This window comes from Eucalyptus grandis, chromosome 2, assembly GCF_016545825.1.
Source record: "Eucalyptus grandis isolate ANBG69807.140 chromosome 2, ASM1654582v1, whole genome shotgun sequence".
Lineage (NCBI taxonomy): Eukaryota > Viridiplantae > Streptophyta > Magnoliopsida > Myrtales > Myrtaceae > Eucalyptus > Eucalyptus grandis.
The window spans coordinates 38541947-38561927 of NC_052613.1; the positions used below are offsets into that span (position 1 = coordinate 38541947).

Below are 19981 nucleotides of genomic sequence, written 5' to 3' on the forward strand. Positions count from 1 at the left end.
AAATTTGTGCAGAAGGAAGATATTACTTGACCATACATACACCCTATGTAACCGAGAGGTTGAGACAGTAAAGCACTTGTTCTTACTCTATCCATAGACTTCATGGATCTGAATAAACCCTACACTAAAAATCGATATTTCACGAAGAGGATTGTCACAAATAGAAGAATGGTTACTAAAGTTCAAAGAAAAAGGGAGAACCTTTCATCCTTCGAAACCGTGGCTGGTGTTATGTGGTGCATCTAACAGGCGAGGCACGATTTCATGTTTCCGCTTAAGTGCCCTAATCCAGCTGGTCCTGTAGAATCGGCACAAATTATGCCCAGAAATCAGTGTAAATGGAACTATGAACAATTGGAGCATAATTCATGAACTGATAACCTATCTCAAAGTTATATTCCCCAAAGGAATAATCTTTTAAGGCAAACTTCGACCGTTCCTTTGTTGTTGATCCTAGGTTCTTGAATCAGTACCGAAACCCTGATTTTTTCTTCTTCTTTTTTATTTTTCTATTTTCTGCAAATGGGAGTTTCTCAATATTAAAAGAAAAAAAAATTACTAATTAGTATTTACTTTAAAATTTAAAATTTAAAATTTAAAAAATTTGGCCAATTCATCCCTTCGATTTGTTAGGTAAAATCAGACCAAATCAGTCCCCGAAGATCATCCAAAATCGACCGGTTGGTCCGATCCAAATGTGGTTTCTAAATTAGCCCGGACCATGCATTCCCCTAACTGTAACTCGGGCTAAACAGCTTCCCCAAATCGAAGGGTCCACTGCGAGCAACATAGTAAGGGTGCGCATGGAAACACTTGTTTCTTTTGTTCCTGGGAACAAATAAAAGTGTTTCTGCTCCTGAACGCTTTTGAACAAAAGAACGTGTTTGGTAAGTGTAAAAAACTGTTTTTTGGAATAAAAAAGAACAAAAACATGTTTGAATCAGTAATTTCTGTTCCTAGAATAGAAAAAGAATCACGTTTGGTAAACGAAAAAATTTCTGTTTTTTATTTTTTTTATTTTTTTTAAAAAACATGTTTTTAATAAAGTTTAAAATTGATATTGAATTCTCATTCTTATAAAATGCTCATTAATTTTATTTTGTTCATGGTTAGTGAAGACAAACATTTTTAGCACATTGCTTTTGTTTTGCCGTGATTTATTTTTTTTTTCCTCTTTTGCTAAGCTTAAGAAATGAGATCCTTGTGTCTTTTGGAAAAATAGTGCTGCTAATTAATTTATTTAACGCTACAAATAGAATGGTGAGATTTATATCCCTTTTAAAGCCTATTTCAATTACCCCCCTGCAATTTTTTACCAAAAAAAAAAAAAAAAAAGATACCCTACATTATTAAAGTATAAGAGGACAAAGTTTTCAAAGCAGAAATTATTAATTCACACTTCTCTTACAAACTTGCTATTTCATCCTCTTATGCGCCCACCCATTTTCTTTTTTTATACAATGCTAGAGTAGCTATTCAAATATTTTACAATTAAACTCATGATTCTAAATATCGATATTTTATCCCTGTGATTCTTGTTTATATTATGTAATTTGGTCACTGGTTGTTATCATCAATATCAATTATCATGTGATTATGATGTTATGATTCGGTTCAGTCACGAGTAAGATTCGTTGACTTGGTTACATGCAGATGAGGATCAATCATCAATTGAGAAAAAAAGAAGTCTAGAGAAAATTAAACCAAAACTCAAGGCTCCATCAGATGGGAAAATGATAATAACAAATTCATGCCGCAGTAAATGATATCAAACTGATTGTCATTTGAGAGTGATCACAAGGCAATCACGCATGCCTTGTCGCCTTTTCGCGTGCATCCAACACGACAACGGTAAAACAGCTGGGGAATCATACTGACTTTCTAAAGCAACATGCGAGGATCATGCGCGAAATGTGAATCGCGTGCGCACGCCCCTGGGAAGCTTTTCCAGAGCTTGGACGGGAACCATCCCAGGTCAACACCAAGTTAGTTCTCCATGACGTGAAAAGTTTCTTCTTCCATCAGTTTTTCACATTCACCCGCGACGCTCTAGAATCAAAATAGCAGCAACTTTCATTCTCAGCGTTTCCATCGGAATCACAAACCTGATCGGGCTGTCTTGATGTTATGGTACGAGATTGTCGACTCCTGCAGAGGTGGAATGTTTTCAGCAGCTAAGAACACCAACTGTGGCAGTCTCTTGTTCCCGTGATCGTAATGGAGGGGTTTGTCGTGAAGGTCAGGAGAGCAGCTGCGGGTGGAGAATCACGTCACAGTCCCGTAGATGTCGAAATCAAAATCCCCCATTCGTATAACACAGTTTAAATTACTCCGACTTCTACGCAAGCTCCATTGTGGTCATTTGGGATGTCCCCCCTTTCTTGATGATACAAGGACATTTCCTGAATCCTAGCAACCTCCAGAGCAATCACAATCATCGCCAGGGTGGGTCGGAACCATTCAGGATAGATACCGCCGGTGTTATGTAGTTAAATGGCGGGCTTCTCATCGTTGATAGTGTCTACAGCCGATTAGGAATTAGATCTTTACCTTGTGAAATATCTTCTGAACAGAGATGCACCTGCACTCCACACTAGTTCCACTGCTTTGCTAACAAGGTCTAGTTGGCCAGGAATCCGATCCAAACGAACTTGAGTATGAGGACGCCGTGTGGGCTCTTTTCCTGCCCCAGATATAGTCATATATATATAACCCCCCATCTATGTTCTTGCATCGGCAGAGTCAGATTCTGTTCTCTCTCTCATCTCCCAGAACACCCTCACAGATTCCTTGCAGATATGCTGTTCTTCAGAGCAAGGTTACCTTGCTTGAGTTTCTGGCCTTCTGCCTCCCTGTGCATCCAGCCATCTAGATCATCATTGTGTGCTCCACAGGACCCAGTATTTGCTTTGCAGGGTGGATAAACATGCCATATGAATTTTTCTGTGCTTGAAGGTCAAGCCATCTCTATTCTATGGACTTAGCTTCTCTTTCATACGAGAGCTTCCTGTACCAAGTATGGAGCGTGCGTAATATCTCCACTTTGGTTCTCCTCCTTCTAGCATCAATAGCAGAGCACTCAAACTTTGTAGCTTCTGCAAATTCAACTCGTCCCATTACTATCCCAGGCCCGCAGAGATTTAATTGCTGCTTCGTCCTCATTGACCAAGTGTAAACTGTCAACTGCATTAGCCCATCTCCCATTTTTCCCGACTGAGATTCTAAAGCATCTACTCGTGCAAGGAGAGACATTAGACGCCTTGAGAGGTTGAGGCTCAGTTCCAACTCCAGAACCTCCCAAGAACATATGAACAGTCTAGGCTGTATTCTCCTCCTTCCCGAATGCTGTTGACGTCACTTGCATCAGCCGCTGGTTCTAAAAATAAATTTTCAGAGCAAAAGGTCCAATATCCTGGTGGACAATCATGAACGGCAGAAACTTTCCGCCACTCAAGCTCCATTGTATCAGCCTCCCTTCACCATTTCCATAGCCAATGATCATGTTTTCCGTTTCGGGATATCCCCATCAACCGATGCAACAGTTCTTGGTTAACTAGTTCCGGCTTTCGCCTTCAACGTAAAATTCAGTGCCGCATTCAAAACTATGCAACAGAGGAAAAAGAAAGAGAATATTAACAGGAAAAGCACAGAACAACCATGTGACTGATAAAAAGATCGAAAACAGGAGATGACATATTTAGCAATTATTCCCTCCGAACAAATTACATTTCAGATTGCAAGATTGAAAGATAACTTGCCATCATCCTATCCTTGATCTTTAAAGATAGCTAAAAGAAAATCATAAAGGCGATAGCATGCTGCCCTTTATGGCTAGCTTTCCCTGCTTTTCAATTGATGAAACCCAATATGAAGTCTGAAGTCGGAACTTTCTTGACTGGAGCAAAATTCACAGTACAAAGCCAGACTCCATTCGCACACGTACAGCACATAACAAGGTGCAGATTGCCAAAAAAATACGTCATGATCCCCCAAACGAATGGGGATCGTATCAGCATTCGTAGCGCGAATCAGCGAATCAGACCCGGAACAAAGCCATTTGCAAAGACTTGCTCCTCCTGATTTCTTGAGCCCTAACCGACATATGTCGAGTTTCCATTCATCCCTAAAAATCTCCAATCGATCCATGCGCTTTGGGCGTAAAGTTCGACAGCGATACTTCACCCCGACGTACATAAACCCACAAAAACTTTCAAAATGAAAATTCAATCTGAAGGTACTGGCACATCATCGAATCGATCAAAGAAAACATCGGAACAGGGGAAAGAAGAATGAACAGAGTAGGAGAACGAATGTGCACGCCTGAGAGTGGACGAAAGGAAGCAATTGCTCGAGCGAGCTGCTGCTGCTGGAGCTGCTGCTCGAGCAGCTGCAGCTCGCTGGAGCTGCAGCTCAAGCAGCTCCAGCGACCTGCTCGAGCGAGCTGCGGCTCGAGCTCGAGCTGCTGCTCGAGCAGCTGCAGATCGAGCTGCAGCTCGCTCTCGAGCGAGCGTTGCTCCCCCTTCGGCACGGTAGATCTGGGCGAGCAATCCGAGCGAGCCGTCCCAGATCTGTTGCGCCGAAGGGGAGCAGTGCTGACCGGAGAAGGAGCGCCGAAGGGGAGCGACGCTGACCGGAGGAGGAGCGCCGAACGGGGAGCGACGCTGACCGGAGAAGGAGGAGCACCAGAAACGTACCTGGAGTCGCCGGAGTGAGGAGTCGCCGGAGAGTCAGCCGAGTGGGAGCCGCCGGAGAGATGGAAGACACGCCGGAAACGGAAGAACGAAGCTTCAGCCGAGAGGAGCGACGACGAGCACGCACGAAGAATTCTTCGCTTTGTTCCGAATTTGTTCTTTTGTTTCTTTCGTTTTTGTTCTTTTGTTCTTCCGAGAAGTGTTTTTTTTGGAAACAACTTTTTTTTTTTTTTCTCGCTTTCTATTTCGTTCCGTAAAAAAAAAAAAAGCGAACAAAACGCAACCAAACGCGTTTCTGTTCCTTTTTTGTTCCCGACACTTTCCGTACAAAGTGTGCCGGAAACGTTTCTTAGAAACGTTTCCATGCACGCCCTAAAACTGAAATGTCAACCGAATATCATCCAGAGGAGACCATAGAAGCATCAACAACCGAACGCAGCGAAGAGGATAGAATAAAAAAGCGGGAAGAATCAATCCAAGCTCACCGATCTCGATGGCTGGCGCTTGCAGCTGCGGCATCGTGGCTCATCGACCCCTGTTCGAGCTCAAGCTCCCGCAAGCCCGTCCTCCGTCCCTTCGACCCAAGAACCACCACCAGCAACGCGGCCGCATTTCATCGCACGCCCATCGCCCTCGCCCGAATTCGAGCCTCCACAGGGGCCGCCTCAATTCCGGGAATGCCGAGCTTCCTAACCTGCCCTTGTTGCCAAGTTCCAAGCTTGAGTTCGCTGTGAGGGATCAGTGACTGATGTGGCTTCTTTGACTTTTTTTTTCTTCGGGGTTCCTCCCACTTGGATTTTGGGTTTTCTGAGAAGTGAGTTTTCTTGGGTTTTTTTTTTTTTTTGGCTGGACAGGTTGGTGCGCAGAGAGAGTACGATTCTTCAGCTGGAGATGCTGAGTTGCCTATCTCCGACCCAAACCAAGAGGAGTTTTCTTGGTCCTCTGTTATTCTTCCGTATGATTTCTCTCTCTGTTTTGCACTGTTCTTGTTTTTATCCTTCCGGTGGCTACCTTGTTCTCGGGGGACTGATGGCATGCATTGTTTGTGATTCCACATAATTCAGCGTTCCATTCGACAGTGCTTCGGCTTGAGGATGCGTGAGGATTAACATCAAATTTGAGTCCTGCATTGGTCCCCTTTCCCCTCTTTTGGAGAGCATAACAGAAATTTGAATCTTTTTTTTTTTTTTTATGACAATGTGCTAATTTCAAGAAATTATATGTCGATCACTAGTTATTGAAGGCACAGGAGGAAATAAATTGTCTAAGGGCATGCTGTGTACACCTTTCGATGTCTATATGGTCTGCTGGTCTTAGATAGCCAGGAATTGACTGCCTTTAATATATCTAAGAGATGGATCTTCCAGGTTCTTGTTCCCAGCACTCGGGGGATTGTTATTTGGTTATGATATTGGTGCCACTTCGGGGGCAACTCTCTCGATGCAGGTAAAAAGATAAAATCATGTTTTTATCATTTTCTTTTGATCAAATAAAAGTATGGAAAGATCCCATAAAAGCACTGTATTGTTTGATGCTCGGGTCTGTCATTTTGCCACGCTTTCAGTCTCCTCAGCTTAGTGGCACTACTTGGTACAACCTCTCAGCTGTTCAGCTCGGTCTTGTGGTATGATTCACATATCAAATCTCAAATGCTATATGTATAGCATTTTATTTCTGTGCAATGCATGCGCCAATTGAAATATCTGTTTCGATTGGTCATAGGTTAGTGGTTCCCTTTACGGAGCTCTTCTAGGTTCCCTTCTTGTGTATCCGATTGCAGATTTCCTTGGTACTCTCCTCACTTGCATTTTTCGTCTTTTATAATTCGAATAGCCAGCTTCTTAGACACTCTAGATAACTTTTTCTGACTATAAAGGGAGGAGGCGAGAACTTATCACAGCAGCTGTACTCTATGTCTCTGGTGGTGCTATCACATCTCTTGCCCCTGGTCTTGGTGTTCTGTTATTAGGAAGACTACTCTATGGCCTAGGCATTGGCCTGGTAAGTTAATTGAACGCTTGCATGCTCTTTGTTGTTCTTGTGAATTCTCATCTTGTTCTTGGTCATATGCCTCAAATACACGATTTCCACAGGCTATGCACGGAGCACCTCTTTATATTGCGGAAACGTGCTGCCTCAGATTCGTGGAACCCTGATATCTTTGAAGGAACTCTTCATAGTTCTTGGGATTCTGGTAACTCTTAGAAAATGCATATTTCTGTGAAAACATGTGTAACTTTTCTTGAAAATGATAATGATCCTTTTGGCAGTTGGGTTATTTTGTGGGAAACTTACAAATTGATGCCATTGGGGGGTGGCGATACATGTATGGAGTGGGTGCCCCTATTGCATTAGTAATGGGACTGGGCATGTGGAGTCTCCCCCCATCTCCTCGCTGGTTGCTTCTGAGGGCTGTCCAAGGTAAAGGGCCTTTACAAGACTACAAAGAGAAAGCTGTTGCTGCCCTGAGCAGATTAAGGGGACGACCTGCTGGTGACAAGGTGTCCGAAAGACAAATAGAAGACACTCTTGTCCCGCTGAAGTCTGCCTATGCAGATGAGGAACCCGAAGGAAGTTTTCTGGAGGTATTCCAGGGGCCTAGCCTAAAAGCCTTCATCATCGCTGGCGGTTTAGTCCTTTTCCAGCAGGTAAATTTACTGATACGCCTAAAGTGGCATATTCTTTTCTTGCTCCTTTCTTCTATCATATGGTATTTATCGGAGATCGGTAAAAGTTGTGGTTTGTAAACAAATTCGCCACCTGGTTTTTGGCAGATCACTGGACAGCCAAGTGTTCTCTATTATGCAGGCCCAATTCTCCAGGTACATGACAACTTCCATTATTTCTATCATTTGAAATTCAATCAATGATGACTCGACCTGATCAAAATTTTGTTTTTGATGCTCAAGAGTGCTGGCTTCTCTGCTGCTGCTGATGCTACCAGAGTTTCAGTTGTAATTGGCCTTTTCAAGGCATGATTAATTCTTTATAACAGCCTATCGTGTGTTTTTCTGTCCTTAGGCTTCCCTTTGTCAGTGACCAATTTTGCTTTCCAATGATACTTCTTTAGTTACTGATGACATCGGTAGCTGTTCTAAAAGTTGATGACCTCGAAGAAGACCCTGCTGATTGGAGGTGTTGCTGGGATTGTATGTATCTTGTCCTACTTCTTATTTTTTCCACCCAAGAATCTTCCGACTCTCTCCATTAGTCTTTAATGTCAAGGATGTCCCAGAAAATTATAATGGACTGTTTCATTCTCTTTTTTATGTGTTCAGGTTATCTCTTTACTCTTCCTCTCTTCTTATTACAAATTTCTCGGAGAATTCCTCTGTTGCTGTTGCTGCTTTGCTCCTGTATGTGGGTTGCTATCAGGTGACTAATATGTCTTCGACGAACTGCCATTCCAGGCGTCTTCATTTTCTGCTGTTCAACTCAAAAATTAAATTGAAATAATCTATCACGTCAACAATTTGAATGCAATGTAATAATTTTTTTCCATTCTACCGCTCTCAAAGTTTTATAGTTATCTTTCTGCCTCAAAATTGAAATTAAACTAGAAATCATCATTGGATTCTTGCAAATTGATGTTCTATGCATAATTAGCCCATCATTTTTACCATTTTCACTTACACGCACGCCCTTGTTACATACTGCCTAATACGTGAGTGGTGAACCATTGTTAAGAGCATAGTTCTTTGTGCTGGTTGTCAGATATCATTTGGACCCATCAGCTGGCTTATGGTATCAGAAATATTTCCATTGCGCACCAGAGGGCGGGGAATCAGTCTTGCAGTACTGACAAACTTTGGATCAAATGCCAGACCTTCGCCTTCTCACCTTTAACGGTAGTCAATATTAAGTGATCCGGATTTGCTTGTCCTGTATTTTACCTCTCCAGGGTGATTGATGAAAACACTGTATTTTGTTTTGCAGGAGTTGCTAGGAGCTGAAAATGTTTTCCTCCTTTTTGGGGTTATTGCTTTGCTATCGCTCTTGTTTGTAGTCCTCCTTGTCCCAGAGACCAAAGGTTTGAGCTTGGAAGAAATCGAGTCCAAAATCCTCAAGTGAAGGCAGTCGCACCATAACAATTTGTCGAAAGCTCTACGACAACAAGAACCTTGACAAATCTGTTGATGCATGTCTCTTCCCAGCTGTGCAATTAGCAGGATTACTCAAATGCTCCTTTTCAATCCCAAGTCCTAATATTGTTGACAGGACAAAGTACTCTCAGTTAATGACATTTGCACAGTGATCTTGTGGAACTGTACGGCTATTGGATGGAACTGTACGGCTATACTTGTTTCTGATGTATATGTTAGAACTCAGATGTAGACTCGTGTATATGTAAATTGTCTCGGCGAACCCGATCCATGTTCAGTCACTTGAGCTTTTTTGCAGTATCATCTTAGCTCTTGGATTTCTGTACCGTGTTATTTCTTTATTCACCCTTTAGCTGGGAACCGAAGAAGCTTGCTGTTGTAGCATCTTGTGGCCGTTGTAGCAGAAGAACAACTCCAAAAGCAGCCAACATCAGTTTGGTACCCCAACAATTTTCCTATGGTCTTAAATTGACATTCATCAAACAGAGGCCATGAAAATTTCGGGACATTTTGTCAGAAAGAAATTGCAAGGCTCATTTCTTGTTGGAGGATAGGGTGTTGAACACGGGCCACTAATGTGGAAGAACTCTAGTAGCTTCCTGTAAGAAACTAGAGAGCATCACTCCACCTCAGAAGCTAATTCTAACTTGTCGTGTACAGAGATTTTCTTTCGAGCCGATTGTTCTTTATCCACATGTTATGGGCATTTCAAACCTGTCACCGTTCACCAGATTTCTACTGTTTTTCTTTCCAGAATGAGAGAAAATGATGGGAAGAAAGAAAACCATTTTTTAAAAAAAGAAAAAGGTACCGATTTTTTTAGTGGTGAAGAGAGAAGCTGTGGCCTCAGCCTCAATTGTCACCCCAATTCAGGAAATCTGGAATATCCTACTTTGTCCTACATGGCAACCAGTAGCACTGAGTTGGTGCCACGTGTCGGCCGAGCAATCCTGATGGTTTGGCCGTTGAGGGTTTATAAAACCCCACTGGTCCTCTTATTTCTCTGCGCTTAGGGGCTTGTTCAGACCGAGTCATCCAGACACGCACAAGCTTCAAGCACTTGTCCAAGCAGCTTGTCGTTTGATCAAGTCCCAAGTAAACATTAGCCTATGGCTGCCACAGTTTCAACCGTTGGAACTGTTAACCCGGTAATTTCCCGCCATTTTCCAACTCTACGATCGCGCCTCTCTTTCTCCGTGCGTCCTTCATTGCGATTTTGTCTCAGTTCTGGAAGCAAGTGGGCGTGTGCTTATAATGTCGGACAGTTACACTAGGCTGTCATTGAGAAAGTGACTTTATGCTATTTTCATTCATGTATTGGTTTGAAGTTCACTTTTTTCTTCTTTTTTTCGTGGGGAAGTTCAAAATTTTATTGCAGCTTATGGAGGAGGGGGATGCATTAGATCAAGTTTCAGTGTTCACTTAATCATGTTCTTTGATTTTTTGCCTTTCCGGTTTTCTAGATTTTGTGAGATTGAAATAAGACTTGTACTTGATTTGTGTTCTTCTCCCATTCAGGTGAAGGGTAAAAACTCAAAACCATGCTTCTCAACTAGACGTTGCAGCCACATCCATCTTAGTTTGTTTATACAGCTTGTGAAAATTGTTTCTAGCTCCTTAATCACAACGACTGCATGCTCATCATAAGAATTTTGCGTTGATCCAGTTGAGCTTGAACAGCTCGAGCTCTGGAGACTCCGTCCCCCGTTCGGTCTTCTTGGGCAGCAGCCTAAAGAAGGTGAACTCCAGATTCACCTCCCCAAAGGTTTCATCCGGCAGCTTCAAGGTTGTCGCTGAAGTTGAAGAGGACAAGCAGACCAACAAGGACAAATGGAAAGGCCTCTGCCTTCGATACTTCTGATGACCAACAGGACATCACCAGAGGAAAGGGATGGTTGATTCACTCTTCCAGGCTCCCATGGGGACCGGAACTCATTATGCGATCATGAGCTCATACGATTACATCAGTGCTGGCCTTCGCCAGTAAGTGTAGACATGTTTACCATCTGAGACTAGTGCTCGCGATTTCCTTTTATGAGATGGTCCCTGTGACTTGTGCTCATACTGCAAATGTCTTGTGCTTCAGATACAACCTGGACAACAACATGGATGGTTTCTACATTGCTCCTGCTTTCATGGACAAGCTTGTAGTTCACATCACCAAGAACTTCATGACTCTCCCTAACATCAAGGTTAGTAGCTGAACTTTTTGGTTCTGATGAGACCAAGGAGTAATTTGCTTTTCGATGTTTGATCTTGGTTTTCGTCATTCTGTTTTAGGTTCCTCTGATTTTGGGTATCTGGGGAGGCAAGGGTCAGGGCAAATCCTTCCAGTGTGAACTTGTCTTTGCCAAGATGGGAATCAAGTGAGTTCTTCGTGAACTCATGAGAAGTTTTTGGAAGATTAAAAGGGAAATCTAACCTATAAAGTGAACAATTGCCTATGATTTTATCTACTAATTGGTTGATTGTGCAATATCAGCCCCATTATGATGAGTGCCGGAGAACTGGAAAGTGGAAACGCTGGTGAGCCCGCAAAATTGATCAGGCAAAGGTATCGTGAGGCAGCTGATATCATCAAGAAGGGCAAGATGTGCTGCCTCTTCATCAACGATCTCGATGCTGGTGCTGGTAGGCTCGGTGGGACCACTCAATACACTGTGAACAACCAGATGGTGAACGCTACCCTCATGAACATCGCTGATAACCCGACCAATGTCCAGCTCCCCGGTATGTACAACAAGGAGGAGAACCCCGGGTCCCCATCATCGTCACTGGTAACGACTTCTCCACACTGTATGCCCTCTCATCCGTGACGGTCGTATGGAGAAATTCTACTGGGCACCAACTCGCGAAGACCGCATTGGTGTTTGCAAAGGTATCTTTAGGTCCGACAATATCCCCGATGAAGACATTGTCAAACTCGTTGATAACTTCCCCGGCCAATCTATTGGTAAGTATAAACACAATTTTCTGTTGGCAATTGTTCTCTCCAAATTTTCCAAAAGGGATCATGTTTCAAACACCTCTATGAATGATTGTGATAATTATAATTAATACGGTGGTTATGGGAAAACTGTCCATTGAGAATGAGGAGTTCGAAAATGGAAACTGAAAACTGACTTGAGATTCAATGCATGTCGAGTGAAAGAAAGTTATCGTAAAATTCTACCAACCATTTTGAGGGGATGTAGTCATTCATGAGCTTGCTTGCTCCTGCTTGCAGACTTCTTTGGTGCCCTGCGTGCTCGTGTCTATGATGACGAAGTAAGGAAGTGGATCTCCGGTGTTGGAGTTGACAGCATTGGAAAGAAGCTCGTGAACTCAAAGGAGGGTCCCCCAACTTTCGAGCAGCCGAAGATGAGCCTCGACAAGCTCCTTGAGTATGGAAACATGCTCGTTCAGGAACAGGAGAACGTGAAGAGAGTCCAGTTGGCTGACAAGTACTTGAGTGACGCCGCCTCGGTGATGCCAACAAAGATGCCATGGAGAGCGGAACCTTCTTCAGCTAGAATGCTCACTCTGGAAGTTTGATTGTTTGGTGTGTTCATCTGTCGTTCCTAGTGGTAGCAAAATGAGGAGTCATAAGCTCATACTTTATGAATGCAAGCAAGCAACGGATTCCTTTCACATGACAAGAACTAGTTTCGACAGCCAGAATTGAGAGCTGTAGTTGCAAGCACCAGGACATCCTGTCTTTGTTGTTTCTTTTTTGTGCTATATTAAAAAAAAAAAAAAAAAAAATCTTGATGTTTGGGCAATCCTTTTTCAGTCTCGCACTTGCATCCATGTTTGCACAGAGCAGAAGCGCAACCTAATACTGATCCTAGTGAAGTCAATGTGCTGAATGGTCAGCAGTAATTTACTGTAGAATATCATTTTTATTGCTTGTACATGATACGCATTTCGACACAGAAGACTGAATGCTGCGCTGATACAACATAATTAACATTTGCTAATCCACAATATACATGAAGAATCGAGAAAAAATGAAATTCTATTATTGACAGCAGAGGGGATGTCCGTTCCACTTTTCAGTTGGCCTGAGTATTCTTCCATAATTCTCTTCTTCCATAGCTACAATGCAAGAGAAAGCACGCGGTAAGATTCGCAGATGATGAAAGCCCTGGGACAATGGTCAATGCAGTTGCACCCATGGATTCTCATGGTTACTTGAATTTCTTCAGTAGTCCTGTGACTTGTCTCTTTACACTGCATTTTTCAGAAGGCTAAAGAACATATTTTACCAGGGGATTGCGAAAAAAAACCTCCCATGAAAATTTACCGCCAGGTCTACAGGAATGGCTTGTCTATGCTCTCGGCCTGTGATTAGTAGTTACTAATCGACCAAAGCTAGTTCATTTATTTGTCTTAACCTCAGAAAGAACGTTACAATTGGCATGGACTGGAAAAATCGAAATTTACCTTCATGGGCATTGGTCGATGCCGGGATATGCGTAGAAGAGTTCGTAGCAGAATGGAAAGCAGTAGTGGACGATGCCTCTTGGTTCCGAAGCAAATTACTGACGGCCTCCTGACCTTCTCAACCACGCCTCCATCAGCAGGGACCTTCCGAGGGACTTATTGCCTCGGTTATCACTTGAGACAGTGCCCTGTCATCTTCCCTGGTTCAAACTTATGCATTATATATTCCTTCACCGACACCCCTTATCTAACTTCCGCTCTGCAGGAGTATCCTGCAGGTGCCCCCTAACAGCAATGTTTGCAGGCCGACCAGCTGCCGAACCTGCTGCTGGAGAACTGACCGTTAGGTTCTGGATCTTTGAAGCAACAGCATGAGTTGCATCTGTCGCATAACCTGGCGCATTCTGAATTTTTGAAGCGATAGTATAAGTTGCATCAGTTGCATAAGCCGGCGTTTTGGATTTTGGAAGTGATTGCCTGAGTTGCATCAGAAACCATGGTATATGCTGGTGCGAGTTTCTCCGTCATGGTTTCAGTCATTGTCTTGTCAGGACTAAGAGGGTTTCCTTTACTGGCTTCAGTTTCGTGATCGATACTGTTTGGCAAAAGATGCTTCTCCGATATGACCGGATTGCTCTCGGATGCTGCCTAGCCTTCTCCTTGCAGTCTTCAGGTGCCAGCTCCGACTCGTACACTGAAAAGAGCAAAAAACAGAAAATGATTCTTCAGAACTTCATATCTCCAGGGTCACATTTCTAACGATTTGATTCCCAAAGAGAGAGTATTCCTTTTGACTTCGGAAAACTCCACTCGCGCCGAGCCCGGTCGGGAATGCTCTCCTTTTCCAGAGCATATTTCAGAAAGAGCAGTCGGGAAGCGATCCAATATCTTCTGTATGGACCTTTCGATACTACTAAACAGTAGAGAATGAAAAAGGAGGATGACATTACTTGGGGCTCCAAGATACTGGCGTCTTCTTCAGCATCATCTTCATCCAAGCTGACCCCCCCACAACGGCGTGGTGTTGCCGCGTTGGCGTTTCGCTTTTGCCGAGGCTGAGGTGCCATCTTCTAGCCCTTTCTTTCACTTTGGCAAGAACAGACTTCTTGTTGTTGGGGTACGAGTGGAGGTGGTCGTCTTCCAGATCGTGGCCCTCATAAACGTCGGGGAGGTCGAGGACCACCTGGAACTTTCGCCTGGTCCGTCTGCAACATGGTTAGAATACGAGAGCAATGATCACATGGCCCATTGGGCAACAGTGTCAATTCAGACCAACAAGAATGAACCGAGGACGAGCGGTCATTGAGGAATGCCGATGCGCGCCGGAGGCGTTTCACCGTCCATCTCTTTACCATAAAGGAGCTGCTCGACCGTAGGGGTGGTCGGAGTCCGAGGACTCGGGGTGCTGCTCTTGCTGTATCTCAGCCTCCCATCGAATCGCTGAGCCATCTAGCTTCACCCGACAATCCCACAAATCTCCCAAGAACAAAAGGAAAAAACGATCCCTTCACGAGCTTCGGTTTCTACGTGAACTTCCTATCTCCAAGAACACTTTCGAGAGGGCGTCATCACCATCCCAAGGGCCCGAGAGCTTTAACACCTGAGGAGCGACGCTCGCGCACGGTTTTGCGGGGCCAAAGCGAGGACGAAGAGGCGCGGGAGATCAGTGCCATCGGATTGGCAGGGGACTATATAAAGCTTGTGGGCGCGAGCTGTTACACTTGTCCGAAAAGGAACCGGACAATGTCCATGCATGGCACAAGCAGCAATTCAGAGATCCCTTCAAAATCCCGTTCCTCGGAAGGAGCCCAACGGCTAAACCGTTTTATTCCTGAACAGCGGCTGACGATCCGGAGATACAAGCGCGAGGCCAGCAGGGGAAAACTGTTGAAAACACAACCGTCGGTCCGGGGCTACTTACTAACTCTTTGCTTACGATGAAATAAATTATTATTCAGGCAGTATATTAAAAACTATTACGCAATCATTTTAAAAAAAAAAATCATGAAAGTCGTCATGATATAAAGTTTAGGATAATTAATGATGGTTACATGTGAAGCTTAGGGAGTCCGCAAAACCAGCTCCAACCTCATCGAGTTGCAGAAGCCCAAAGCAAACAAAAGAAGCCAGACGCAAAAAGCCCATTAACGAAGTTCCTCTTCTTCTGCAAAACCCTCTCTCTCTTTTTTTTCTCCCTTATCCTCCTCCTCCTGCTGCTCCTGCTGCTGCTGCAATTTCTGGAGACTGAGGGGAGGGAAAGCTCGATAGGAAGCGACGATGCCCGCATTCGCCGCTTCCGGCCACCTCCTCAACCCCACCCTCACTCACTCCCTCTCCCGCCGCCGCAGATTCCCCTTCTTCCCAAAACCCTAAACCCCTCCCTTCCTCAAGTGCCACCTACCCTCCTCCTCCTCCTCCTCCTCCTCCTCCGACCCTCCCACCTCCGATCCCCGCCCCGTCAAATCCTCAACCCTAGCCCCTCCTCGCCTCCGCGGCCGCGGCCGGCGCGGCCGCCTCTTCGCCATCCTCCTCCGCTTCTCCCCCATCGGCGGCGGCGGCGGCGGTGGCGGCGGGGGTTCGGAGGCGATGGCGGTGGGGGTGGGGGTGGTGGAGATGGAAGCGGCGGCGGTTTCTGGGGGCGGTTGTCTCTGCGCCCGCCGCGATTGCCGACGAGCAGCAGAATCAGGAGTGGGACTCCCACGGCTTGCCTGCCAACATTGTGGTGCAGCTCAACAAGCTCAGCGGCTTTCAAGAAGTACAAGCTCCGGAGATCTTGTTCTTCGATCGGAGGAGGTGGGCCACCGTGGGGACCGAGGATTCCTTCTTCGAGATGGTCTCCTTTGGGGGCCTGGCGGCATCTACACTAAAGCGCAGCTCCAGAAGGAGCTGGAGACGCTGGCCACCTGCGGGATGTTTGAGAAAGTTGACATGGAAGGGAAGACCAAGCCGGATGGGAGTTTGAGTTTGACCATTTCTTTCACCGAGAGCACATGGCAATCTGCTGATAAGTTTAGGTGCATCAATGTGGGGCTGATGCCGCAGTCGAAACCGATCGAGATGGACCTGGATATGACCGATAAGGAGAAGTTGGAGTACTACAGGAGCCAAGAGAAGGATTATAGGAGGAGAATCGACAGGGCGAGGCCGTGTCTGTTGCCGACACCGGTGCATGGGGAGATTCTGCAGATGTTGAGAGACCAGGGTAAGGTGAGCCGCGCGGCTGCTGCAGAAGATTAGGGATAGAGTGCAGAAGTGGTACCATGATGAAGGCTACGCATGCGCTCAAGTTGTTAACTTTGGGAATTTGAATACTAAGGAGGTGGTTTGTGAGGTTGTGGAAGGGGATATCACTCAGCTTGTGGTCCAGTTCCAAGATAAGCTGGGCAATGTGGTTGAAGGAATACCCAGACTCCTGTCATTAGAAGGAGTTGCCTACAGGTATGTCGCATATGCGATGTGTTTGTGAGCTTTATCTCTTTTCTCATTTTAACTTTTGATGATGCCGATGTCAATGCTGAAGTCTTAGAGCACTGAAACTTGTGATAGAATGGTTATATGCAGTTGATCTTCAATTTACGGCCAATTGTTCGAGTGTGATGAAGATTTCCAAGTGCTTCACATTCTGACGATTGTAGCTTGATATTTCTAGTTGTTACACATCTCCAAGCCATGTTATGATGTTTTCCAAGGGCTTATCTCTCATGGTTAGTTTTGTGTTTGAACAACTTTCACAGCTTTCTCGCCAAGGCTATGTTTTCAACATAGAAGCAGGAAAACAAGCTCTTAGAAACATCAATTCTCTAGCTTTATTTTCAAACATCAAGTAAACCTCGTCCTGATGAGAAGAATGAAGGGGCATCATCGTAGAGATTAAGCTCAAAGAACTAGAGCAAAAGCAGGCTGAAGTTAGTACTGAGTGGAGCATTGTACCTGGTCGAGGAGGTCGACCCACGTTGGTAAGATTGCATACAGTTTGACAGCATTCCTGATCATATATTATTTTTTTTATTAGATCTTAACTTTTTCTTCATTGCTTGTTTAGGCTTCGCTCCAGCCTGGTGGAACTGTTTCTTTGAGCATAGAAATATCATGGGCCTCAACAGGTCAATTCTGGTTCAGTAACAACCAGCAACTTCTTAAATCCTCAGGTAGTTTTGCATTGATAATTCCCTTTCCTTGCTTACAAAACTTAGATTGTCGAAGTGTCAATGATACTATTATCTTTGGGGCAATCCCTACTGTAGGATGATCTCGCTTCAAGCTTGAGTATGTGCACCCATATCTGGATGGAGTGACTAATCCACGCAATCGAACCTCCGTGCCAGCTGCTTCAACAGCCGGAAGCTGAGTCCTGTGTTCACCGGTGGTCCTGGAGTGGATGAAGTCCCCCAATATGGGTCGATCGAGCTGGTCTTAAGGCCAATATCACTGAGGTGACTTAATATGTCCAGTCTACTGATTATATCAGGCTTTTGGCATCAGTTTAAGTTTGTAAAATTTAAGTCATCCTGATAATCTTGAGTATCATCAGAATTTCACCCGGCAAAGCAAATTCACTTATGGACTCGTGATGGAAGAAGTAACAACTCGGGATGAAAGCAGTCATATCTCCCCTAACGGCCAAAGAGTCTTGCCAAGTGGAGGAATCAGTGCAGATGGACCTCCAACGACCCTTAGTGGAACTGGTATCGACAGAATGGCATTCCTACAAGCAAATATCACACGTGACAACACCAAGTATGTTAATGGAGCTATTGTTGGCCAAAGGAATGTATTTCAGGTGTGTCATGGTTCACCAAATTTATCGATGCTCCTGGAAGAATGACTTTTTTTTAGCAAGCACTTCTTTTAGATGTTTGCGCTCTTTAGAAGTCAGTTAATTATCTGGGAAGAAATGCTGGGAAACAAGCTTGTTAAATGATGGTGAAGACAGGATGCATGCTATATAGCCTCTTATAGGATGAAGTGAGGATCAGGGTAAATAGCAAGAGTTTTCTGTATATTCTCCATTGGAGGTGGACATGAACTTTTATAGTCAACAGCTAGGACTAATAGCACTACAGAATGAGGTCTCTGTTTATTAATGTGTTATACCTAGGACTTGTGCGCAGTTTGTGCTTTCCATTCATAATTTAACCTCTCCACGAATTCATGTGACAATCTTTATTCTTGAGATGCTAACTATTTTGTCATGTTGATTATGTTTCCATGTTTCCCATTCAATTCAGAAAAAATCTATGTAATCCACTGAATGAGAGGGTTTTATTATTTGGTTCTTTATACTGCATGCGTTGTCTCCACGCTCATTACACTGTTCAAAACTTCTTCTGGGGTTTGATGGAGATGGATGAAATTCTCTTGTTTGCTGGAGGGACATGTATAAGGTGCTGAAGAGCTGTCCCTCTTTTCTTTTTGCCTTTCACTGGTCGTTGTAACAGCTCAAACTACAAAGTTATCGTTTTGTCTGTCTGACTTCATGTTTAAGATGTTGATCTTACGCTAACATAATGTCCTTTTTTTCTTTGAAAAACTTGCAGCTGGACCAAGGTCTTGGAATTGGCAGCAATTTCCCATTCTTCAATCGCCATCAACTAACATGTACAGGATTTTTTCAGTTGAAACAAGTGGAGGAAGGTGCTGGTAAGCCGCCGCCACCTGTTCTAGTTCTACATGGCCATTACGGCGGTTGTGTGGGGGACCTCCCAAGCTATGATGCCTTTACTCTTGGCGGGCCGTACTCCGTTAGAGGTTACAACATGGGCGAGCTAGGTGCAGCAAGAAATATCCTCGAGGTAGGAATTCATAGTTTAACCTCCTTTTTTCCGTGTACTATGTAACACAAAATCATGAGAGCTTTTGATGGAATGGACAAGTAACTCTAGTTTGATTTATGCAGCTTGCAGCTGAGCTACGGGTACCAGTGAAGAATACACACGTGTATGTATTTGCAGAACATGGCAACGACTTGGGAAGTTCGAAACTCGTCAAAGGGAATCCAACCGAGGTCTACAGGCGTATGGGTCAAGGCTCGTCATATGGGTTCGGTGCTAAGTTTGGTCTAGTACGCGCAGAATATGCTGTGGATCAAAATTCGGGCACCGGGTCCTTATTCCTTCGGTTTGGAGAGAGGTTTTGATATGTTTTGATCGTTATTGTGTTGCATAATATTTTGGACGCCGAGTTTCAGAAAATGATTTGAGGATCAGTTGTTTCAGTCCCGCGAGATCTTTTAAAGGTGCTTAGGAACCAGATATAGTTTTTGCCTCAGTATGTGCTTTTCCTTGTCAATTAGTGGTTGAAGGTTTTTATCTGTAGTGATACATTGTCATGAATGGACTAAATCCAAGACATGTAATAATCAATGGATGCATCGAGTTACTCGTCTCTCTGCATAATTCCGTAGGTGAACTTTGATTTTACTTTCGCAGCTTCATCTATGCAGGCCTTCTTCTTACCATCGCCATTGGTTCAATGTTGGTCCCCGATGGGGATCTCAGATTCTTATCAACGCGAAGCCATTGGATGTACATTTTCAGCATCGCGTTTATCGGGCTGTTCTGTTCGTTAGCCAGAAAAAAAGGCCAAAAAGGGGGAAATGATTGGGAAGTGAGCATTGGGACTTGACTAGAATTATTTTTTGAGGAAGTTACGGAAAATGACAAACTGAGATGATTTGTGGATATTATTTTTGGATTAATTCATCTGTCGTCTCAGGTTCAGTTCATTTGCCCCCATCGCATCGATAGCCCGTAAAGAGCTATG

General features: G+C 44.2%; 2 protein-coding genes and 1 pseudogene across 2 annotated transcripts; all 3 read left to right on the forward strand.

Annotated features, from left to right (window-relative positions):
* The first annotated feature begins 5109 nt into the window (after nucleotides 1-5109).
* LOC104432693 (D-xylose-proton symporter-like 3, chloroplastic) lies at nucleotides 5110-9115 on the forward strand. Its single transcript, XM_010045196.3, is given in 18 exon segments — nucleotides 5110-5421; nucleotides 5546-5646; nucleotides 6059-6137; nucleotides 6256-6315; nucleotides 6414-6480; nucleotides 6568-6692; nucleotides 6785-6821; nucleotides 6824-6885; nucleotides 6962-7339; nucleotides 7466-7513; nucleotides 7601-7663; nucleotides 7762-7802; nucleotides 7804-7840; nucleotides 7970-8019; nucleotides 8021-8066; nucleotides 8406-8511; nucleotides 8514-8539; nucleotides 8628-9115. Coding segments are annotated over 18 exon segments (1698 nt in total). The 5' UTR covers nucleotides 5110-5184; the 3' UTR covers nucleotides 8763-9115.
* Nucleotides 9116-9798: 683 nt separating this feature from the next.
* Nucleotides 9799-12538, forward strand: LOC104432694 (ribulose bisphosphate carboxylase/oxygenase activase, chloroplastic). Its single transcript, XM_010045197.3, is given in 11 exon segments — nucleotides 9799-9942; nucleotides 10461-10637; nucleotides 10639-10678; nucleotides 10681-10777; nucleotides 10881-10986; nucleotides 11075-11160; nucleotides 11277-11545; nucleotides 11548-11592; nucleotides 11595-11747; nucleotides 12021-12251; nucleotides 12254-12538. Coding segments are annotated over 11 exon segments (1296 nt in total). The 5' UTR covers nucleotides 9799-9903; the 3' UTR covers nucleotides 12307-12538.
* A 2424-nt stretch (nucleotides 12539-14962) lies between these two features.
* LOC120290712 lies at nucleotides 14963-19614 on the forward strand (annotated as a pseudogene).
* Nucleotides 19615-19981: the final 367 nt, after the last annotated feature.